This window comes from Telopea speciosissima, chromosome 1, assembly GCF_018873765.1.
Source record: "Telopea speciosissima isolate NSW1024214 ecotype Mountain lineage chromosome 1, Tspe_v1, whole genome shotgun sequence".
Classification (NCBI taxonomy): Eukaryota; Viridiplantae; Streptophyta; class Magnoliopsida; order Proteales; family Proteaceae; genus Telopea; species Telopea speciosissima.
The window spans coordinates 86501458-86522554 of NC_057916.1; the positions used below are offsets into that span (position 1 = coordinate 86501458).

The 21097-nt window shown below is 37.9% G+C and overlaps 3 protein-coding genes across 4 annotated transcripts; all 3 read right to left on the bottom strand.

Annotated features, from left to right (window-relative positions):
- Positions 1 to 1491: 1491 nt before the first annotated feature.
- Positions 1492 to 8697, bottom strand: LOC122640006 (methyltransferase-like protein 17, mitochondrial). 2 transcript variants are annotated; one of them, XM_043833091.1, is made up of 13 exons: positions 8530 to 8697; positions 8098 to 8363; positions 7942 to 8015; positions 7703 to 7797; positions 6060 to 6157; positions 5049 to 5132; positions 4359 to 4439; positions 4176 to 4256; positions 3985 to 4080; positions 2917 to 2996; positions 2605 to 2693; positions 2039 to 2390; positions 1492 to 1556 (listed from the first exon to the last, which is right to left on the bottom strand). In XM_043833091.1, the coding sequence occupies exons 1-12, from the start codon at positions 8660 to 8662 to the stop codon at positions 2059 to 2061; spliced, it is 1509 nt and encodes a 502-aa protein (XP_043689026.1). In that variant the 5' UTR covers positions 8663 to 8697; the 3' UTR covers positions 1492 to 1556; positions 2039 to 2058. The 2 variants fall into 2 exon arrangements, with proteins under 2 accessions (XP_043689026.1, XP_043689019.1); XM_043833084.1 differs by lacking the exon at positions 1492 to 1556 and having other exon boundaries at positions 2033 to 2390.
- Positions 8698 to 11567: 2870 nt separating this feature from the next.
- Positions 11568 to 14201, bottom strand: LOC122648491 (60S ribosomal protein L10a-like). Its single transcript, XM_043841695.1, has 4 exons — positions 14150 to 14201; positions 12204 to 12423; positions 11741 to 12112; positions 11568 to 11639 (listed from the first exon to the last, which is right to left on the bottom strand). Exons 1-4 carry the CDS (start codon positions 14152 to 14154, stop codon positions 11586 to 11588), a joined length of 651 nt encoding a protein of 216 aa, XP_043697630.1. The 5' UTR covers positions 14155 to 14201; the 3' UTR covers positions 11568 to 11585.
- Positions 14202 to 16459: 2258 nt separating this feature from the next.
- LOC122649085 (probable trehalase) lies at positions 16460 to 21097 on the bottom strand. The gene is made up of 11 exons (XM_043842483.1): positions 20502 to 21097; positions 19896 to 20015; positions 19292 to 19407; positions 19045 to 19145; positions 18843 to 18952; positions 18098 to 18170; positions 17825 to 17992; positions 17650 to 17737; positions 17204 to 17303; positions 16901 to 17114; positions 16460 to 16549 (listed from the first exon to the last, which is right to left on the bottom strand). The coding sequence occupies exons 1-11, from the start codon at positions 21032 to 21034 to the stop codon at positions 16463 to 16465; spliced, it is 1710 nt and encodes a 569-aa protein (XP_043698418.1). The 5' UTR covers positions 21035 to 21097; the 3' UTR covers positions 16460 to 16462.

A 21097-nucleotide genomic window follows, 5' to 3' on the forward strand; every position in this document is an offset into this window, starting at 1 on the left:
CTTTTGCCTTGAGATCCCACATAACAGGACGTACCATATCTGTATCCATGTACCAATTACTAAATTTTGGATTATTTAAAAATGCATAAGGTACTTGTAAAGAATATAATTTTCTTCCAGTTTGTTTGGTGACATGAACTTCTGTCACTCAAGAGCGCGCACACCCCCTAAAAACTTTTAGTTCGATTGAATTGCAGAAGCACATTTTAATTTGTTTAGTTTTCTATGTACTGCGAGTTTCCCAATTGAAAACACTGGAATTTATATCTCATATTTTTTTTTTCATTGGTAAACTCCAATTTTATGGAAAACCAAAATCTTTCCCCTTTCTCTTCATAGGAGAAGATAAATGAGAAGGTTTGGCATAACAAAAGAGATTGTTTATATATTTGCATTTTCAGAGATTTAATCCATTGGTGAAGACCCTGCTGTTGGCAGCTTGGCAATTCTTACTGGGTGGCCGTCATTTGCATTATTAGAGATTTAATCCCTTAGTGAAGAAGAGGTTGTTGGTGATCCCTGGAGGGATAACGACTGGGTTTAAGCTCCTGAGCCCATCCATGACTGTTTTGACAGCAAGGTCATCTGCGAGCTATTCACTCCTGCATTAGTATTCTGCAGCGCAAGCTATGCTTGGTGCATTCAGGAAGGTGATATTCCGAGCAGACCTGAAGGCTCCCATGGCCATGGAGTATCTGGCAATGGGCTGATCGGGGATGACAAGAACATCCATCGTCTGTCCGGATGCAATCATTAGATGGTTAACCATGATCGTGTACTCAGCATCAGATCGAACAATGGCTAGTTTGCGGTTAAAGTGTTCCATTTTCAAGGTTGTGTTGTGTTTATAATCCGCAACGTGTATGTCTTTCCTACACCATGTCAATACAAAAAAAGGAAGTAGTTTTTTGTCCGGGAGTGTGGCCTACACCAGCACTCCCATGAGTCTATCTTTCTCCTCCTTAAAACAAGGGGCCAGAGGTTTTTTCATATGTGGAGGAGAGAGATAGACTCATTGGAGTGTTGGCTTAGGCCACACTCCCCGACAGAGAACTTTCTCCCAAAAAAAACATACCCAGTGCATGAGGCTCCCGCCATTATGGGGTCTGAGAAAGGTCATAATGTGCACAGCCTTACCCCTACGGCCCTGCTTTAGCAAGGAGGCTATTTCCAGTTACCATGTCTATCATATACAAATTTTTTTTTAAAAAAAAACCAAAAGAGCATCCCAATGTATGATGCTCACGCTACTGCACGGTCTGGGAGGTGCAATTGTACAGAGTCAATCATATACATATCTGGAACCGAATTAGGGGAATGATGTTCTTAGAATACAAACAACTCCTGTTTTAGTGGACTGAAGGGGAAAACGAATATTAAATTTCAAACTAATAAATGTTCGGTTGGAGTTGTGAACTTGGCAATGGAGGACCCTGGGATCTATTCCATCAACATTTGCCCAAAAGCCATACAAAGCTTACAAAGAAAAGGATAAACATTAAAACATAGTTTATTTACATTTCTCTCTTGCACACTTAAATTATCTCACCGAACAGTTTTTTTCTTTTTCTTTATTTTTTTGATAAAAAGGTTTATTATCAAAAGCCCCTAGGAAAGAAAGTCCTACAGGAATCTGAATACAAACTTGAACAAATAAAAGGGGGAGGGGAAGCAACCCAATGCTGATCTGAGAGGATCGAAGTCGCATGAGAGGCTAGACGATCTGCTACAGAGTTCCCTTCTCCAAGGGGGAGTGAGAAATGAATGTAAACAAAGCTGTTGGTGAGCAAAAAGTCTTCCATAATAAACTTGATCCTCCATGGAATGTTAGCTATAGAGCCTTTCAAAATGGATATGATCATTAAGTTATTCCTCTCTATGCAGATACTTGTCAAACCCAGCTGTTGAGCATAAAGAAGTGCTTTCCTGATTGCCAAAGCTTCTGCCACATGAGAATAGGATTGTCCACAAGGAGAAGCAAAACAGAAAAGGAAACGACCAGTGCAATCGCTGCCAACACCCCCAGCTCCACGAACAGTAAAATGGTGGGAAAAAGGCTCAAAATGGCCACAAGTCCCCCCAGAAGGACTTACGTGCCTGTTTGTGTAGGGTAGGGTTCTTACTCTGGGTGATGACCACACGGTCAAAAGAGCCCTCTGACCCATCACGTTTAATTGATCGGCATACATCCATTGCTACTTGCTTGCCTCTCCGAACAGGCGGGAAGATAATGCGACCCCAACCACTTCCCAGACTGGCATGGGCATCTTCTCCCTCTTCTTCCACTTCTTCATGCTCAGATATTGCATCTGTCTCTGTAAAATCAGAGTTGTAGGAAACTCGATCCTCTTCATAGGGAATATCCTCATCCTCAGACCCGTATAGGTCCTCTGTTATTGATTAACAGAAAAATTCCCAATTAATAACCTTAAAAAATTCTAACATGCTAAAACTGTGTAGTCTGGATGCACAGAAGAAGCTTCTTAATTCATGGAGACAAATAAGAATCAAAGACATGATCTCAGCGACAGAAAATGCTTGGAGAAGGCATCTCTACTGATAATTTGAAATGAAAATGTGCCAGCAAAATCAAAGAATACATACCATAATCAATCTCAAGATCCTCAGGTCTCCTTTTAGCATGCTGTTCCTTAAGAGTTTCAAATGTCATACCATCAAGCGGCCAGGGTTCCCTGTTGAAATTTATTAAGGAGGGGAGATACATAAATTAAAAAGTACTCATTTAAACAGAGAGAGAGAGAGAGAGAGAGAGAGTATTGGTCTATCACTCTATCTCAAATGTCCATGTTGTTTATCATAGTAGCAGTGGAATTTTAGCTAAGGTAATGAGGAGACTAATCCTAATTTCCAGATCCACATCATAGAACATGACATTGCTATGGAAGAGTTACTCACTGTGGCCGTTGCCCTCGTCTTAAGGCAACAAAACAAAATTTCTCATCCTCAAATCCACGTAAAGGTTGTCCCTTGGACCTCTACACAGAAAAACGGAGAAGAAATAAGCAACATTGGTCAATTACCTTCTTTAGGAAGAATAAAAAAACACAGATCAGGAGTAAACAACATTGCCTAACAGATCATCAAAACTTCGTAACACTAACTGATTGGTCAGATGAACTAACGTACCGAAAATGAGAGTTAAGAAAGAATCAGTTTGCATATTGCAATTTCAGGTTATAACAAAAGCATTTATCGAGTACCAAGAAGCTGAAGTATGTACTCCCTCCCCCCCCCCCCCCAACAAAAAAGGTAAGAGTCAGATTAGTATCATATCATAAGATCAGTTTACATTACAATGAGTATTAACCATTGTTTGAGAGCCGGACCAGACCGCCTGGTTCAACCATCAGAACCTTGAAGTGGTTCACTATGCAATGGTATAAAACCCCCTAGTCATTAGTGGACAAAGCCATTGATTTGTTCAAGAACCACTTGGACTGGACAGTTGGATCATCTGAAATAGACCAGGCATAATCAAAGCTTTTCTTAATTACAAAAAAAAAACACTGGGACGGTTTGGCCTAATCCATGACCTGGCAACCTGACCATCTGATTCTGTGATTCAACCAGACAGTACGAATAGTTGTTGGTTAAGTCAACTCTGTGCAAAAAGGTAGTCAACAGGGTTCACACAACCATAGTTTTTAAGACGGGACCAAACCAGCCCTTGAACGGAAAAAAGGGCACCGCCCTACTTTCTGATTCATGGTTTCTCCCAGTTTGGTCAATTTTCTCTTCATAACAGGTTAAAAAAAAGAAGAAAAAGTAAAGAAAAACTGGAACTGAGGCATTTTTCGGTTTGACCTCTGATCTAGTTTTAGTGAAACTATATATAGAACTGTAAAAGGGACTGGTCTACTATCCATTCAGGTCCAGTTTTAAAACATTTCTGTTGACTATAAGAGCAACCAAAAGTCCAGTACTCAATGGAAAGCAAACATATGATCAAATTACAAAGCTCACCTTGTATGCACGTTGTGAAGAAGTTCTCTCCAAACGCTGAACAAAATGGCAATATTTGCCAGTGTTCTCCAATGGACAAGCTCCATCGTGAGGGCACTACAACAAGAAATGTAAAAAACACACCCACACACGAAGTTGAAGAACAAATTAATGTGAAAGACTGCAATATTGGGGAAAGAATTGAAACTTACAGGAGCAACCACAAATGCATCGCTTTTGGAAGCCACTATATCCTTGGAAGCCTCATCAGATCCATCACATTTACGACATTTCTTAGAATCCATAAACATATAATCAGTTGAGTATTCCTATAACAGATACTGAAAAATATCCACACTGAAAGATCAGTAAGCATAGTATATGGGAAAAATTACCCTCTTTGCCATCCACAGGATATGAGATCGCATTTGAGATATGATGTTAGATCCATGCGGCGTCCCAGGCTCAACCAAAACCTACCCCAAATATGTCCCCTTGTTTAGAAATTAATAGGGCAAAATCAGTCCATGAAAGAGTTTTTAACATAAAGAAAACCCGTCATCATTTACAAGTTACACGGTAAAGTTTTAGTTACTAATCCAAAGCAATCCACCATCAATGCTAGACAATTTCAAGTAAAAGTAATCCACCATTGATGCTAGACAATTCCAGGTAAGTCGGAATATCACTCCTTTCTATGAATTTTAGAGCTTTTCTGTTTTCTCTTTCTTTCTTTTTTTTTTTGGGGGGGGGGGGGGAGAGATAAAATCTATTGCAGGTTTCGACAATGATCCTCCCACAGGTTTTGGAGTGCACATAACTAGAACACTGATGTAGATATTAAATATGCATAATAGGAGTATGGCAATGGTCATCAAGTAATATCTTGACTCCATAATTGGTTACTTAGCTCCACCTAATAAGTATAACAAAAAGAATAATTACATTAGATAAATAAGCTACTCATAACATTGCACCACAAGAGAATTTTGCATTCTTCACAAAAATTTCATGAGTTTGATCATGAAATTGGAAAACAAATGCAGCAAAACATGAACTCAATCTAGTGAGCAAAGAAATCGTACCAGGACATCTCGTGTAAGATCCCAAAGCTGACGAACTATGGTGATTCTGTCTTTCAGTGAAGGCACCTCGCCAAGTACATAAGACTTCATTGAAAGTACAAATGACAAAAAACTAATTAGCACTAGCTGAAAGCCAAAATTTAACCTTAGTCTAACAGGAGAAAAAACCGTAAATAGCAGTAAAGAAACTTCTTCATGAGCACACTGAGGGGTAAGAATCAGAAGATTATGTCAGGTCTCCAGTAAATATCTTCTATGGTTTATTTTTCTCGTCCTATAAAAGTTGTTTCTGTTTGTCAGTTATTTCACTCCCTTCTTTCTTGTCACAGAACATCACGAGAGAGAGAGAGTGCATTAGTTCCATATTTTGAATTTTTTCCCCTTCCGTAAGGGAGAAAAGCTGGCCCTAAAAGGCACAAGGGTTGCAAGTCTTTCTTTCCGAATTTTCTATGTGAGCGTAGTTTTGAAATGACAGGTACAAAGGACTTACACAGACTTTGATACCCTATCATGCATTTTTCTCATCATATAAGTTAAACGTGTAAACATGACCTTCAGTCAGGCTGTCCATGGTCTTTAAGAACAGCTTAATATTTAGCAGTCACCATTTCCACCACAACTACAGAATGCTTTAAGAGTAAAAATGTAGATTGACTTATATTACTATTTTTTTAGGGGCCATATAGGACCACAAAACAATTTTTTCCAATAATAAAGAAATTACATGTACATAACAAAATTATAAGGGCTATTCAATCTTATAACTTTTGAAAATACATAAAATGAAAAATTTTTACCCAGAACAAAAGAAATACAGAACTAAGTCAACTATTTATCCAGCCATGAAATAAAAACAACAGCTAATCGTAGAGGAAAGAAAAGAAAATTGAGTCATTTAAGACACTTGTTAACAGTTACCCACAAACAAGTGACCACACAAGTTTCAGCAACGGCCAAATCAAAATAGTTACATCTGCAGTACCATTAGAAAGAAAAGCTAATAGAACTTACAGCGATTACAAGGTCATGCTCTCTGTCAGATTTTTCGAGATTTCGTGTTAGTTCCTGAATGCTATCATAGCTTTGAATTAGTGGCAAGTCCTTCAGATCTGATCAAACACCAAAATAAGAGTCAGTATTTTATTCAACCATTTCAAACAACTGTAGATGTCATATCAAAAGAATACTTTTTCATACCCAAATTGTTAAGCATTATTCTAGCCAAAATTGAATCACAGGCTACCATAAAGCCAGAAACCTGTGTGGTGGAGGGCCAGTGTAAGAAGGGGAAGAAATCTGAGAAGGAACTCAGAGTTGCAGGAGGAAAGAAGAATCACACATTCACAATCACACCTCACTCATGTTAAGTAAACCCAATCAACTTTCTATTCAATTATGTTCTTTTCGTTGGGAACATGCAAGCATATAAAGAAAAAACCAAAGACTCCTAACTAAGACTCTAAAACTGAAACTAACTTGCAATCAAAGTCTATCTCCTCCTACGTATCCAACTCAAAACAAAACATGATAAAAGACAAAGACTAATTAAACTATTACTAGCCCTTATTAGACCAAAACCAGGGTTGGGCCGGTTCGTCTGGGTTAGGGTTTCCAAACCTGGTCATACTTGTCCAACCAGTCAAGTGCCTCTGCACCACTGTGAAAGCTGCCTGAGCCCCTGCCTGCTCAATCAGATGCCTTTTTCTATTCTAATATCATTCCCACTCTAGACGACTCCTACAAACTTCAAGCCCAACTACCAAAGCTGGACCCTGCATCCTGCATTCTACAATAACCCATTCCTTTTTCTTGAGGAGAAATTGAGAACATTTTTAAAACTCACTTATTAAATCCAACCCCCTCCCAAATTCTCTTGTTTTCTTCAAAACTTTCTCATCCTATATATCATAGGGATTTGACTCCCACAAAATAGAGGTAGGTAATCGTAGGAATAATCATGTTATGGCACTCCTTTTATTTTGATTATTTTAGAACCAAAATACTGAAGCTTTCCAGAACAATGAGCCCTCCTTTCCTCTACTTTAATGGGGGCACATCCACCATGCTCATTTAGGGAATTGTTAACATGGAATTCTTCTGCAACTCTCTTCTAACCTAGTTGTTTTTTGCTTGTACACCACTGCAGTTTTGGAAGGATTATTCCAGTTGAAATCAACTCAACTGCATTAAGCATCCACATGATGACAGGAATTTAAACTACACAGGGACTGCAGCTAAAATAGACGCAGGGTTCTAGTTAACTGAGCCTCGCTGGAATCACTTGCACCAAAAGATCACCCAACATTTTCCACTTCTTGTATGATATTTTGGGAATTCTAAAGCCATGGAATGGTAGGAAACACGAAGGTTGCATTCCTGTAGAAGCATTTGACTGAGTTGCTCTGTAAATAAAAGTACTGCCAGGAACTTGGAAACATGTTTTTATACTTGAGTTATGGGGCTTATGGACGCATCTTTAGATGCCATAGACAAGATTGAAGCAAGAAATTGCTAGACCAGGAGAACAGTAAGTAAATGTAGGATTCATTACCACTATTCTCAACGCTGGACTTCAATCGTCTAAAAGAGATCATGATGAACACCAATTGAAAGAAGCATGTTACAAGATTAGAAGATCTAATAAAGCTGATTACCCTGTAAAAGGCTCTGACCAGTCCGTTGCATTGATTTCGATGGCTCTACTAAATTGATTCTCTTCAAAGAACGAGGCCATATTTCTCGCAATGCCCTACAGTATTAATGGAAGAACAACTTTCAAACACTGAAAAGGAGGGAATGAGAGCAATCAAATTCACTACAGAAAACAGGTGCTAAGTTGAACAAATCTCCCTATTGAAGGAATCAGCAGAAAAGAATCGAAACAGCTTCTCACCACAGAACCGAACCGGTCCCAGAGCCAAAATCCAACACCCTAGATGGAGAAAAACCAGGTAGCCTTCGCCGAACCTACAACAAACCAATTCGATGCCATGAGAAAAGATATGGAGTTGAAAACCGTGATGAGAGAGAACCATTTTATTCCATCAACCTCACTAAGAACTCTGTAACAGGCAGAGTATACGGCGGGCATGCGAGAAGCGACGTAAGCGACAGTTTCATCGTCTCTATACTTAAGACCAATGTCTCCATAGGAAGTCTTGATCTTCCATCTCTTCGACCGCTCCATGGACTTGAGAGGGTCTTCAACGAGCTCCTTTGAAGTAGAGGTGCACAGCTGGAGATTTACTTCCTTAATGTCGCTGAATGACTCGGATAGGCTCAACACTTTTCTCTTCATATTAGGTTTCTCTTGCTCTGGTCCCAATTCAAATTCGCAACAAAAAAAAAGCAGCAGTAATTGCACCAACGATGATAAATGAAAGATTGAACTATTATGAAACAGAGAAAAAAAAAAAAAAAAAAAAAAAAAAAACTAGCAGGAAAGAGAGAATTCGGATTGTAAATATGAGTAACCTCTTACCTCGAAGAAATTTCTTGATGGCTCTTCGAAGTCGAATAGGAACGATGTGAATCCGCTCTGATAGCTTCGCTGCGGACCGAAGGGTTTCGGCCGTCAAAACCTTCGGGGCTGTTTCGGGTACCAGGGACGCCATAATCGACTTCCGCCTGTGAAGTCGTGAGGTATGAGCTCGCGCGAGTTCGTGCTTTAGGGGTTTAAGGGTCACTCGTTTGGAGTTGAGTAGGGTTTAGAATTTAGGCTGCGTTTGGTATGCACTGTCTAAATAGATTCTGGCTGTAGACTCTAGAACGCATTTGCGGTAGAAATGTAAACAGATCGAATATGGATCGGATACGAATTGGATGTGATCGGATCCGTTTATTTCATGATCGAATACGATATCCCTAAACGGATATGGATGCCAATCGAATTCAAATTTTCGACCATCCATTTACATTCCTGACTTGTGTAACCCAAACCTTCCTCTCTCGGTAAATATGATTCACTCTCAATCCATGTCTCTTAGCCTCATGATTCTCATTTCCCCATTCCTTAGAACTTGTTGAATCTTCAAAAAACCCTCAAGATCATTAATTAATTAATTTTTTTTTATTATTTATTGGATATCTATTTGGATCAAATAAATTTTTTCGGGTTATTCGATTTTTTTTTTCCGAATATCTTTAAATGGATTCGAATGCCCCTAAACAAATACATATGTGAAACTACTTCGAATTTGCAAATATCCATTTACATCTCTAACATGATGTGAGATGATTAAGAAAAAATGGGGTTTCAAATGTATTATAGACCTAGACCCATAATAATATTCTCACAGTGAATATTAAATATTAAATACATGCTGAAGTGAGAAAATAAAGAAAGATCGGTCTCAAAATACATTCCAGACCCATGATCTATTCTGTGAATGCATACCACACAGCCTTGGGAGTGATGTGGAAGCATGAGAAACCACCAAAAGTTATAGTCAGAATAAAGTATAAGAGATGTTGTATTCAAAGGTTATTCCAATCTAATGGTTCTTGAGGACAGCATCACACATTCATCCTTAATTTTTTATGTTTTATTTTGTCACTTGACAAACTCTGCTTGGACATAAACATGACATGCCATCGGGGCCTTGGAATCTATATGTCTAAAAATTCTGTCCCCTATCCAATTTTACCACATGGTAAAAAAAACTGATCCTCTAGAATAAGCCTGCTCAGAAAAAACTAGACTCAAAACTATATGGCAAAAAATAAAAATAAAAGCTCACAATGCTAATACATGGGAAAGGTATAATTGATTTTGGCTATGAAATTTAATTAAATGTTAATCCGTACTCTACCCTATCTGTCTAACTATTTGAATTGCCATATGGCAAAAGTAGGCGGAATATGAAAGAAAGCTTGTTGGAATAATAGTCGGAAACAGGAGTTCAACACTTAAACTAAGAAAATTGGCTAGAGATGAATAATTAAATACACTTTTTTTAAAGAAAATGACACACCTAAGTAGTTAAAAAAATTATGTAATTTAACTTCCTTTTCTTTTGTTTTTTTGTCCTTTCAATATAATATGTTTATTCCAATATGGGTTTTGATGCAATGATAAAGATTGCTCCATTGTGACCACGTGGTCACAAGTTTAAGTTTGGAACAGTCTCTCTATGAAAACAGGGTAAGGTTGAGTATATTATGATCCTCCCCAAACCTTACTCTGGCAAGAGTCTCATGCACTAAATTTGCCCTTTTTTTTAAGAAATCTGGGTGTACAAGAGAGTACCTCACGATTAATTTACAAGGGAATCCACATGGTTGGAGAGGAGAGAGTACATGAGAGGGAAGTACACCCTGTGATAGTATATCTTTTACCCTATAAAATACACATTTTCTCAAATGAGGTCTCATCTCCTTATTTTGTATTCCAAATGATTTTTCCCTTGCCAATACTTTTACTTTTCTTATGAAATTCCCTTGCTAATAGCAAGAATTGTAGATGTATCCAATATGAAAAATCATGTACCTTATCTTTTGTCCACATACATTGCGCTTGCATACATAATATATTTCTATGTACAATTTATATTACATTTTTGCTGTTTTATTTGTTTATAAAAAATAAATTACACAATATCTACCTTTCTAGCATCTAAATTGGAGGTAACTAATGTTTAGAAGAAAAAAAATATTTGCGTTGCCCCATAGACAATGAAGTTATTATATATTAGTAGATTACAAAATGTGCTAAAGTTCTATATCTATTAAAAAATTAAAATTCAAAGCATATGATTCAACATTATATTTTTACATGTCTTAGTCTTTGACTTAAATCACGACTATTCATATAAGATTTTAAACCATAGCAGAAATCATTCTACAATCATATTTAACACCACAACATCACTAAAACTCTAAAAATATTCATTTAGAATACAAATTTATCATTAAATTAGCATTTTAAATCATGCCAATTATAATAGTGCAACCTAAACAAAAATAAAATCAGATTGTTAGGAAATTATACAAGATAATAGTTCAAATAATAAAATACAACCATTACGTATTAAAATTTTTAAAACTTTGATAGCATCATTATCTATTATATAGCATTTTAAATTATGAGAGACAAATACTAAAGTTTGATACTTTGATATATGATCAATTCATTAAAAGCATCTAATTACATAGTTGAAATTGATGCAAGATTCAAGATCAAATGCTTTTAAGTATCTAACGGCAAATATGCAACAAAAACATAAATGTACGGTAAAATCCGCATCTCGCATCCTCCCAAGTGTCACAAAACATGCTTCCAACCATTAGGACCATTACGACTACCAAAAACCACTTAATAAGAAAAATCTGATTTGGATCAAAGTTCTAGTGAGAAACAAAATACGCCCTTAATAAAAAAGAACAATTAAGGCTCAGTTGTTGTAATTTAAATTAAGAGAATAAAAATTGAATCCTCAGCAAGGAGGCCTATTGCTCTTATGCCGGGCAAGTATTTTCATGAAAACTTGCAAACATATCACCATTCCAAGTCTTCAAACAAAAACGGGCAAAAACGACTCAGAATATTCTGTTTGGCTTTCCCATCGTACTCTTCAGGTATAAGCACCGTACCTGATTCAGACACCAAGGATGAGAACTCACAAAGAAACACAATGATATATCATACAGGTCAAAAGGGTAAAATAGGAAACTGAGATGGTAAGGATACTTACATTTTGCCAATTCTTTTTCAAAAGGGAGACGAGAAAATTGACACTGAGCTGCACATTCTGGAAGATTTGCTTCTCTTCCATGCCACAGTTACCCACAGCAACCCCCATGCAGAGAACTTTCTTAAGCTGGAACTTAACCATGGCCTTGGTCTCATTCACCTTTGACTCAAGAGACTCTTGGTGGGAAACCAAAGTTGGGAACTTACCAGCCTTGTTAAGACCTGGACCGAGAAGCCTAGGAATCTGCTTAATAATTGCCTCAGAAGCAAGGAAAGCATGGTACTTCTTTGCTAGCTTCTTCACCAGCTTCTTATTCTTGTTCATTTTCTTCAAAGCCTCAACGTCCATAGACTCCAATCCAATTCTTTCTGCCTACATTTCCAACAACAAGAAAATGGAGATCAACAGCGCGTATGGATTCTGATGTATCCAAATAGTATTTAGTTCAGAGTACAGGTCAGACCTCCTCGACATGCTGGGCATCTCCAAGCATGCAAACCTTCATTTTGGGGCGAGGGATGTGAGGCAATTTCACAGAACCACTGAAACGCTTATCTTTTTGTGGATCATAGTTCTTCAGACCAATTTGAAGCTCAATTGTCTCAGTGAACTTTCGATTCTTTTCCTTGACAGCAGTCATGATCAGACCAATGGCCTCTCTCAGAACATCACTCTGAAGCTTACTGCAAGTAGGGGCAAGAACAAAGGAACCAACTAAGGGAGAGACTACAATGTAAACATGAATACAAGAACATCCCAAAGACCCACTAAATACACATAGATGCATTCATGAAGACAGTGCAGCATCATGTATAATCAATGTAACTGTACAATGGTTCAAAAGAAGAAGAGGGGGGTGCAGATGTGCCTTGTGCATTACAGCTAGGGTGACAGCCATGAGAGAATCAGTTCACAGGAGGAGTATGAATATAAAATAGTGGTCGGCTCATGCTCTCCATTTAAGAAAGAAAAGAATACACAACAAACCCCTGCTCGCTGTAGGATGAATTATTCTCAACTGACTTGGTTTGATTAATAGTTACAAATGCCACATATATAGCAGTGAACAAAGAATTCGTTTTTTAATCCCCCCCCCTACAGAGTTCAGTTCATCCCTGTACAAATTTAAATCCCAAGCAAGGTTACATCCTCATCATAAGGATCATGTCTTCAAAGAACAAGGAGTGAGAATATTTACAAGTCTGTAATTGATTGGACAAAAATCCAGTACCGATGAAGGCAAGGGATTCTATGTTGGGCACCTCTTTTGAATACAGTCGAACACTACGAATCCAGTGCATCAATATATAATCAATGAAACATCAATTGTTGGTGCCACAAAACTTGCAATGCATAACTACATTGATAAGGACCCCTCAAGTTAAGGAACAAATTGTACACTACTGACTAGGATTTTATTCCAATTCAACTGAAAGCAATACACATGTGAAATTCTCATATGATTTGGTTCAAAGTACACACCGTACATTCAGACTTGTGCTCTGGAATCTCCATCCCTAAGTACACACAATGCGAAGATCATATACATCGTGAACAGTTTTAGGTTAAAACCTGCGGACTACCACAGCCCGTTACTAATTCATGACACTTATTTATATGAATTGATGGATTAGAGAACAGAACAACCCAAAGTCTTACCCCCAACCACAAATTTATGATCAGAATTGAAATTTCAGAAGTTATATTACCTATCCACAAGAAAATTGAGCTGCTGATACACATGATCTGATGTGACGTAATATATTCTACTTCATTATTTAGCTAGATTTCAGTTCAAATATGTTGATATCATTTTCGCCATTCAGAAAAATGAATAAAAATATAGTGCGAAGTTCATCTAAACACCAAGATGAATTTCAAATTGGTTGACCTAAGACAACAATTCATGTGCATGTATTTTGTGTTACTTCTATTTCGTTGAGGAGTAAATCATAGAGCAATCCTAATTCACGGTTTTATGTCCATACCAAAAAAAAATCACATTTTTCTGTACTCATTCCATCGTAACAGACCAGCTCTTCAGTTTGCTTTTCCCTAAACTTACCCTAAACAGTAAGTCTAAGAAGACCATCGGAGTTCACAATCATACACGAAATTAACAAAATTATGAAGGGGAAATAATCTAAGTTGTGAAGTTATTTCAACGCTTCGGTGGCACTCATATGCTTAAAGTTGATCAGGAAATCTCAACATCGTTTAAGAAACGAAATAAGAAGAATCTCTCGGGTGCAAATTAATCAAGCCAGAATGATCTGCACTAACAAAACGGCGAAGAGATCCAAACATTAACTATCGAATAAGCAAGATCTCATAGAATACCTGATTCAGGGTACAACAAGGACAGTGAAAAGAACTAAATACAAAATGCAGTTGAATCAAAATTCTTACCTCATTCTTGTTTCCTTTTCTTTCTTCTACAACTAATGATCACGACCTAATTCAGAAATGGGAAAAGACAAAGAAGTGAGTGTATATGAATCAGAAAGAGCAGAATCTAGCGAGCTAACGGAACAAAAACTGTGAACAATTGAATAAAATGGATCAAACAAGATCAGTCCTGTAGTATAGAACCTCCCGTGGAAATCCTCAATGAGAGGCAGAGACTTGGTTTAGGGTTTACACACTTACAGAGTTTCTCGCAGAGCCGCAGAGGGAGAGAAAGAGTTGTAAACTCCTCTACTAGGTGGAGGCGCGGATTTAAAACCCTAAGCTGTTAGGTCCGAATATGCATCTCAACATATCCAACGGTCAGCACCGCATATCAACATCTGGTTAAGATGGTAGTCACGAGTCACGACTCACCAGCACTGTTCAAAAAATGGGATTCGGATCGGTCGGATCGGCAGTGACAGATGCTGATAGATCCTGATAGATCCTGACAGATCCTGATTATGGACATTCTAAAGTGGTCGATTGTAGGGTTTTGGGGATCAGATCATCGGCTTTTCAGGTTTTAGGGGTTGATTCTAGGGTTTTTGGGGATTGATTCGATCCTCAATTCCATGTTTAAAAATTTTTGTCACGAAAGACTAGGTATCAGTATTGAATCGGCCGACAATATCACCAGAGCTTGATACAAATATATAGATCCAATGAATCGGGCGGAATGTGATTCAGTTTTGAAATTAAAGCCGATACAATCCAATTCTAGCTGATTCGTGTTGAATCGACATCATTGATATGATATATTGATACCTATAATAACCTAGCCAAGGAATCTAAGTTCGGGAAAGGTAGATGGTACTACGGTTCGGAATCGGGACTGAAATCGGTGACGATCGATGTCGAACCAATGGGATTAGAAAAGGGTATGTGTTACACCCTGAATATTACTGAGTGACCGATAAAAAGAAAACCGATCACATTTAAACCTTGGAGGGTCTGTTAGCATAGCAGATCTCCCACATAGGTGGAACGCGGGTAGAGCCAAAACGGTTACAAGAGTGAAGCACCCATAATTAAGCCACTTCCGAAGTGGCAATCACTTAAAGAAAATGTGATTCCTAAAACAGTTCTAAAACCGTCATAGCAGTTGCAGTTAGGGAACACGTAATGAAGTTTCTATTCTCACAAGTATAAAAGCCAAAATCGCAAGAGAGGAAGGATCTCTCAATCAATCAACAAAGCTGCAACTTAAATTATCTTTTATTCTCTTTCTGTATTTAGTTTAACTCCCTTCTTCCCCCTGATCCTTGCGATCATTCTCTCTTTCTCCTCCTATCAAATTCTTTTGTAATTTCTTGTAATAGTGGTACTTCCTTTGTATGTACCTTTCTTTCTTGTTATCTTTTTCTGCAAATATATGCAATTTGGTCTTTAATCTAAAGTCCTTGGAGCTATCGAGGCAAAAGGGTGATCCACATAGCCTGATAGAATTCAGAAGTGCAAACTTCTACTACATTGAGTCTTATAGACTATAGCACGCCCGCACTCTCCATCAATACTATTTGATTGCGGTATACTGATGTCACGGTAAACCGATTGTTTGAGCAATTCGGAAATAGAACCAAACAGGGTATTAAAGTATCTCTAATTTTTTTCTCACCTTTCCGTCCGTGCTTGACATCGTCCTTGTATTTGGATCTGGCCGATGGCCACCATCCCCATTTTTGCCTATCAAAATATCAAACCTACATAGTCTTCTTTTATTTTTTGAAAAAAAATCAATTGTTACTTCTAAAATTTTAGAAAAATCTTTTACGCCAGACCAATGGACCATCTTTGTGTCCTTAATACACAAACTGCCACTCTTGGAAGATCATCCTCTACCATTTATCCCTCAAAACCAAGTAGGGTTGCTAATAAAATCTGAAAGGAATTGGCATCTCTAGTCACTGGGAGACCTTTACCAATTGGACCCGGAATTGGTGTACACCATGAAGCAAATATGTAGCCTCCTAGACCTCTATGACCCCAATACATGGTTGGGAGAGGGGAACCACTGCCAGTTAATTAGAATGGCTGAGGAATCATGCAATAAATACTATGGTAATTGAGTCTCACAGCTAAGTGTGCATAAAAGGATACCCCAATAAAAAAATTTCAACTGGGATATAGGTTACATTGTCGTACCTTTTTGTAATTTATTTTTGGATGAAGAAACCATCCAGTCCACATTTATCAGAATAAAAAAGCCAATGTAAACCCTAGGTAACATAGAAGTTAAATTATTTAATATGTTAATAAATTGCATTTCCTAGCTCACTTGCAATCTATTTTTTGTTCTTGAGGCCATCCAAACTGCTCTAAAAATGCTAATAGCACTCCATTCGTCCAGCCAAAGCCCGTCTGCAACAAAAATAACCATAAATAAATCTTAATCAGTTCCAAAAACTTAATAGTACGGAAATACACTGAGGGGGGTGGGGGGACAAGTTTCCTAAGAAGGAACCAACATTAAATTGTCTAGAAAGAAACCTTGTTTAGGACTCCCTATATGAAAAAGCTCTAATTAACCACAAAAAGAGATCTTTTAGAAACCAAAGAATTTAATGGCAATTGTCATCTAACTTGTAACTTGATCCTCAAGGTTCCATCAGAAGGACAGGATGACTCCCACTTACTTCTAGATATACCCTAGAAGCTGTTTCCACAAAGCATGGATTTTCAAATGATCAACAATTTGAATACAGTTCTTACCTGAGGTATGTATTCACCACCCCCTCCACTCTCACCACAGGCTTCCACATCGTATTTTTCAATCATCGTGCCTGTTTTCCTGTAAGCGGCATAGTTTGTTCTGATCCACCTAACAGCAATGTCTTCCGCCATGGACCATGCTTCCTTTGAGCCAGACCTTGCTAGACCTTCTACAATCATGTGTTGAACTGGGGCCCACCCATTCGGAAAATCCCTGTTTGTTTCCACTTTCATCAGAACAAAGAATAACAAAGCTATCTCCTATCTATCCATGGATCAACAGCACATCCAAAGCCTACAAACCATTGTTGTCCTGAATTTGTCAAGGAAGTTGCAATCCCAGCTGCACAAAGCAAACCTGAACTCTGGAGACTTTTCATAACACTTTCCACCGTTGCACCATCTTCACAATCAAGTACAAAATCACTCAGAAAAGATCATGTTACGAAAAAAAAATAACTCAGAAAAGATCATCGTGTTACAAAAAAGTCATTATGTCATTTGTCTGATGTGACTGTTCTTTCCGGATTTGGGGTATAGATTATAGCAAGGGTAAATTACTCTCCTGCGTTTTGTTGTATACTCTGTCTAGCTTTATGACCAATTTAGAATGAGCAATAGAAAAACAGAGCCAGGTCGAGTATGGATCAAAGAGTCTAAAATGATTAACAGAATATTCTAACAGGACAAAGTAATAGCATATCTCGAAAGATCAGTTAAAAACAGAGTGAACTCAGAGAACCATAAACCTGAGTTAAATGATTCAATCCATATGGGAATGAAGTTCGAGGCAAAGTTATTCTGATTCTGGTTTTGAACCTCCCATCCTGAAACTTCCTGAAAGCATCAATACAAAGGAAATCAGGAGAAATTTAAAAACTGGTAGATTAGAAATGGCTGACCAAATCTCTTATGTTACTTTACCTCACAAGTATGGTTGTCTATGAGCCAGTAATCAAGCCACTGGCCCATCTCGTCATTCCAAAAGATAGACTCCATGGCCTTCTTTCTTGCTCGAGAAGCTTCCAAGAAGTGTTCTGCAGTTTGATTTTCCCCTATAGTTCGTGCCATAAAAACTATGTCTAGCTCCATCTGAGACAAAGGAATATATCAACTCATGCCATCTTGAGCCCATACTGTTTCATCAGCATTAGCATTTCAAATTGAAGCACTTCTGACAAAAATTTTCAGCCATACCTTGAGTATGTATGCATTCAAATCCACAGGTATGATTGATGTTGTGACCAATGTTGTGAGATCCGATGTGTTCCTGCAGTGGAAATCCCTGATATGTAATAATATCCCCTTAAAAATTGACTTCCAATGCCATAAAAGTTCTGGCAGCAGATGTCAACCATGCTTGCCTCGAATGATGCTTAGCAAGTTTTCCTATTTTGGCCAAACTAATATAATTATCCCTTCTGGATTTGGTCAGAAACTTTCTTTCTGCTACACCGCATCTGTCTTGAAGTTGTTTGTACTGTACATCCAAGAAGTTACAAACAACTTCATTTTAATTGGGGACTCCAGAAATGTATTTACACACACCAATGTATATATGTGCAACTATTTTTCATGAAGGAGAAGTTGCGCCTTCAAACAGAAAACTCCCCATACATATTTTCAATCATGGTGTATGTATGCACGCATGCATCTCATTGGGACTATTAAGATGGTAGGCTACTCCTTGATGGTCCCGTATCAAAATATTACACTGACATGAGAATCATAACCATCATATGAAGAGTTAAACCATGGGTAAATAAAGGTATGAATGTAAAAAAGATTTATTGCTTAATAGTTAGAACTTTTAGACTATGGTTCATCAATTGGGTGGACAGTCATTGTGAACTAATAAACCCCAAAACATATTATAGATGAATGATATATTAAAAAATAATAAATCAATCCACTGCAGAAACGACAATGTGAAAAACTTTACCTCATCCATCTTGTACTGAAATCCCATCCAGATTCAGCTGCAGTTGCTAGTTGGCGGTAAAGTTGCTGTTTCTCAGAATCATGCAAGAACTTCGAGGCAGATTCTTTGTCCTGAAAAGTCAGACAATTTTGAAAAATAAATCAACATTAACATCGACATTTTGTCAAACAGTTTAAGATTAATTAAACCAAAAAGGACATACACTAGTTGAAGATTCTGGTCTGGTTTTGTTCCACATTGCATAATATCGACTTAGAGTGTGATTGCATGCTTGAGCATCTTGAATGGTCACCTTATGGATGCCTAAGAGAAATAACTTCCAAGTTATAGCTTAAATCACCAATAAAGTGGTGCTAAAAGAATGCAACCAAAATATCTAATCCCGAAAAATTATGCAACGGAGACATTAAGCTCAAACTAGTGACAAAGGGAAACTATTTTCCAGGTACCAGTATTCCAGAAGCGATGTTCTTTGAGCAGTGAGGGAAGTGCTCTTCTCACAAGGTCCAAATCATTAGTTCTCATGTATATCTCCAATATCATAGAACTCAGGAGTGGTGGCTGGCTGCAGGAAGTTCCATAATGCTGATAAATCAGACTTCAATAAATAATGAGATGCAAATATAGCAAAACTTGAAGTATATACAATAAACAATATCAAGCAAAATAAACAGACAAGAAGGTCAACAAGAGAAATTTGACGAAAGATACAAACAGATAATCACTAACGAGATGTCTAATTTATAGCTTGGAAGCAGAGTATCGATGTAGGTCTATCGTGCAATCGGATGTAATTAAGTAATCCAATGACATTATGCATATGAGGTAGCCTACAATAGCTGACTGGGTAAGACAACTCAGCTATGGCAAAGCAGTACCTGCGACATGCATGCCAGCTGCGAGAGGAAATCAGGGAATCAGGAAAACAGAGTGAATGATCTAAAAAATGGACATCAACCCCTGATTCAATCCAGTAACAGATAATGAATTAGGCTATTTTTTAGGGTTAAAAAAATGAGAAAACAAGTGGAAGAGGAAATTCTGAAACCTTACCTTCTATTAGTATAATAAACCCTTGCACCATTCAGGACATAACCATATTCATCTAGGAGGTAAAGAAGATTCAACACAATGGACTTAGCGGTGGTATACATTTTGCTGGCCAACAAACCCCTGCAGAACCAGTAATTATTTCCACATGATGCTGAATAAATAAGATTTAAAATCTAGGAATAGCTTTTAAAGACATCACAATAGTGAAAAGAAAACACTGAAGCAATTGTTAATTTTTGCAGGATAAATTAATAATAACTTAATTAACAATTTGAGTCTTATACATTTAGATGACCCCTTCTCCAGTGCCAAGAATGATTTCTGAGGAAGAGTCTACCCAGAAAGCAATGGATGTACCCATGCTTCTGGATGCTTACTGTGCTTTGATCAAGGGGGAATTTTGATGTCATCATTTCCAATTGCAATGGCCTAATAGGCTGTTTAGAACTCACAATTTCTCAATTCCTAAACAAAATTGGAACAAATGATTTGGGGTGCAGTTGGGATATAGTCGGATTATAAATAAGCAAATTTGATTACAGCATTCATTTTCTTTGTTTGTTTGTTTGAGAAAGTTTATTCCTGATTATGAGGAAAAAAACGAACCTAATAACCCAGTAAGAATCCCAGTAGTAAACCTCTCTGAATCGCGATCCGGGAATGATGAATGGTCCAGGCAAAGGCAGAAGCGTATGCAATTCGGGGTGTTCTTTGACCCCATCAGCAACCTTTCGGCTCAAATTCTTCCACAGGGAATGCACTTCCAGCGCCCACTTCCTCACCTCTGGATTCTCCACCTTGGGCAAAAATCCAACGGGCTCCGCCACGAAATCCACAGGCTCGACGTACAACATGTCGCTTCCGGCACTGTACATGTACGTCTCGATAAACCTTTGGAGATCCTGAACAGGAACCGTTCCGTTCTTCGCCCTCGGGAGCTTATCAAAAGCATCCTCTGTAGTTGAAAGATCGAATTTCAGGGGCATATCAACGTAAAGCTTAGGATCGAAGTTCGAATCACCGAATGAAACAAGAGCGGCTGATTGTAAACGTTCAAGGAAGGATATCAATGGGACAGTGGGTTTAACTGGACCTGAATCGGAGAGGTTGCAGAGAGGTGAAGCATCTGAAACAGTCATGGCTGTAAATAAGAATGAGAGGTGCAAGAATATGACGACACTAGCGCTTTTTAGGGACGTTTT

Excerpts from the sequence above, each read along its gene's own strand:
- LOC122640006 (XM_043833091.1), bottom strand. The coding sequence starts at position 8,662 with ATGGCGTCCCTGGTACCCGAAACAGCCCCGAAGGTTTTGACGGCCGAA. Across the intron at positions 4,257-4,358 it reads TCCTGTGGATGGCAAAGAGG|AAATGTCGTAAATGTGATGG; the intron begins GTAATTTTTCCC and ends ATGGATTCTAAG. Across the intron at positions 2,997-3,984 it reads CTTCACAACGTGCATACAAG|AGGTCCAAGGGACAACCTTT; the intron begins GTGAGCTTTGTA and ends TTTTCTGTGTAG.
- LOC122648491 (XM_043841695.1), bottom strand. Across the intron at positions 12,113-12,203 it reads ATGCCCAGCATGTCGAGGAG|GCAGAAAGAATTGGATTGGA; the intron begins GTCTGACCTGTA and ends TTGGAAATGTAG. Across the intron at positions 11,640-11,740 it reads TGAAAAAGAATTGGCAAAAT|GTACGGTGCTTATACCTGAA; the intron begins GTAAGTATCCTT and ends TGTCTGAATCAG.
- LOC122649085 (XM_043842483.1), bottom strand. The coding sequence starts at position 21,034 with ATGACTGTTTCAGATGCTTCACCTCTCTGCAACCTCTCCGATTCAGGT. Across the intron at positions 17,993-18,097 it reads TGAATGCATACATACTCAAG|ATGGAGCTAGACATAGTTTT; the intron begins GTATGGCTGAAA and ends CCTTTGTCTCAG. Across the intron at positions 17,304-17,649 it reads GATTGAATCATTTAACTCAG|ATGGTGCAACGGTGGAAAGT; the intron begins GTTTATGGTTCT and ends TTGATTGTGAAG.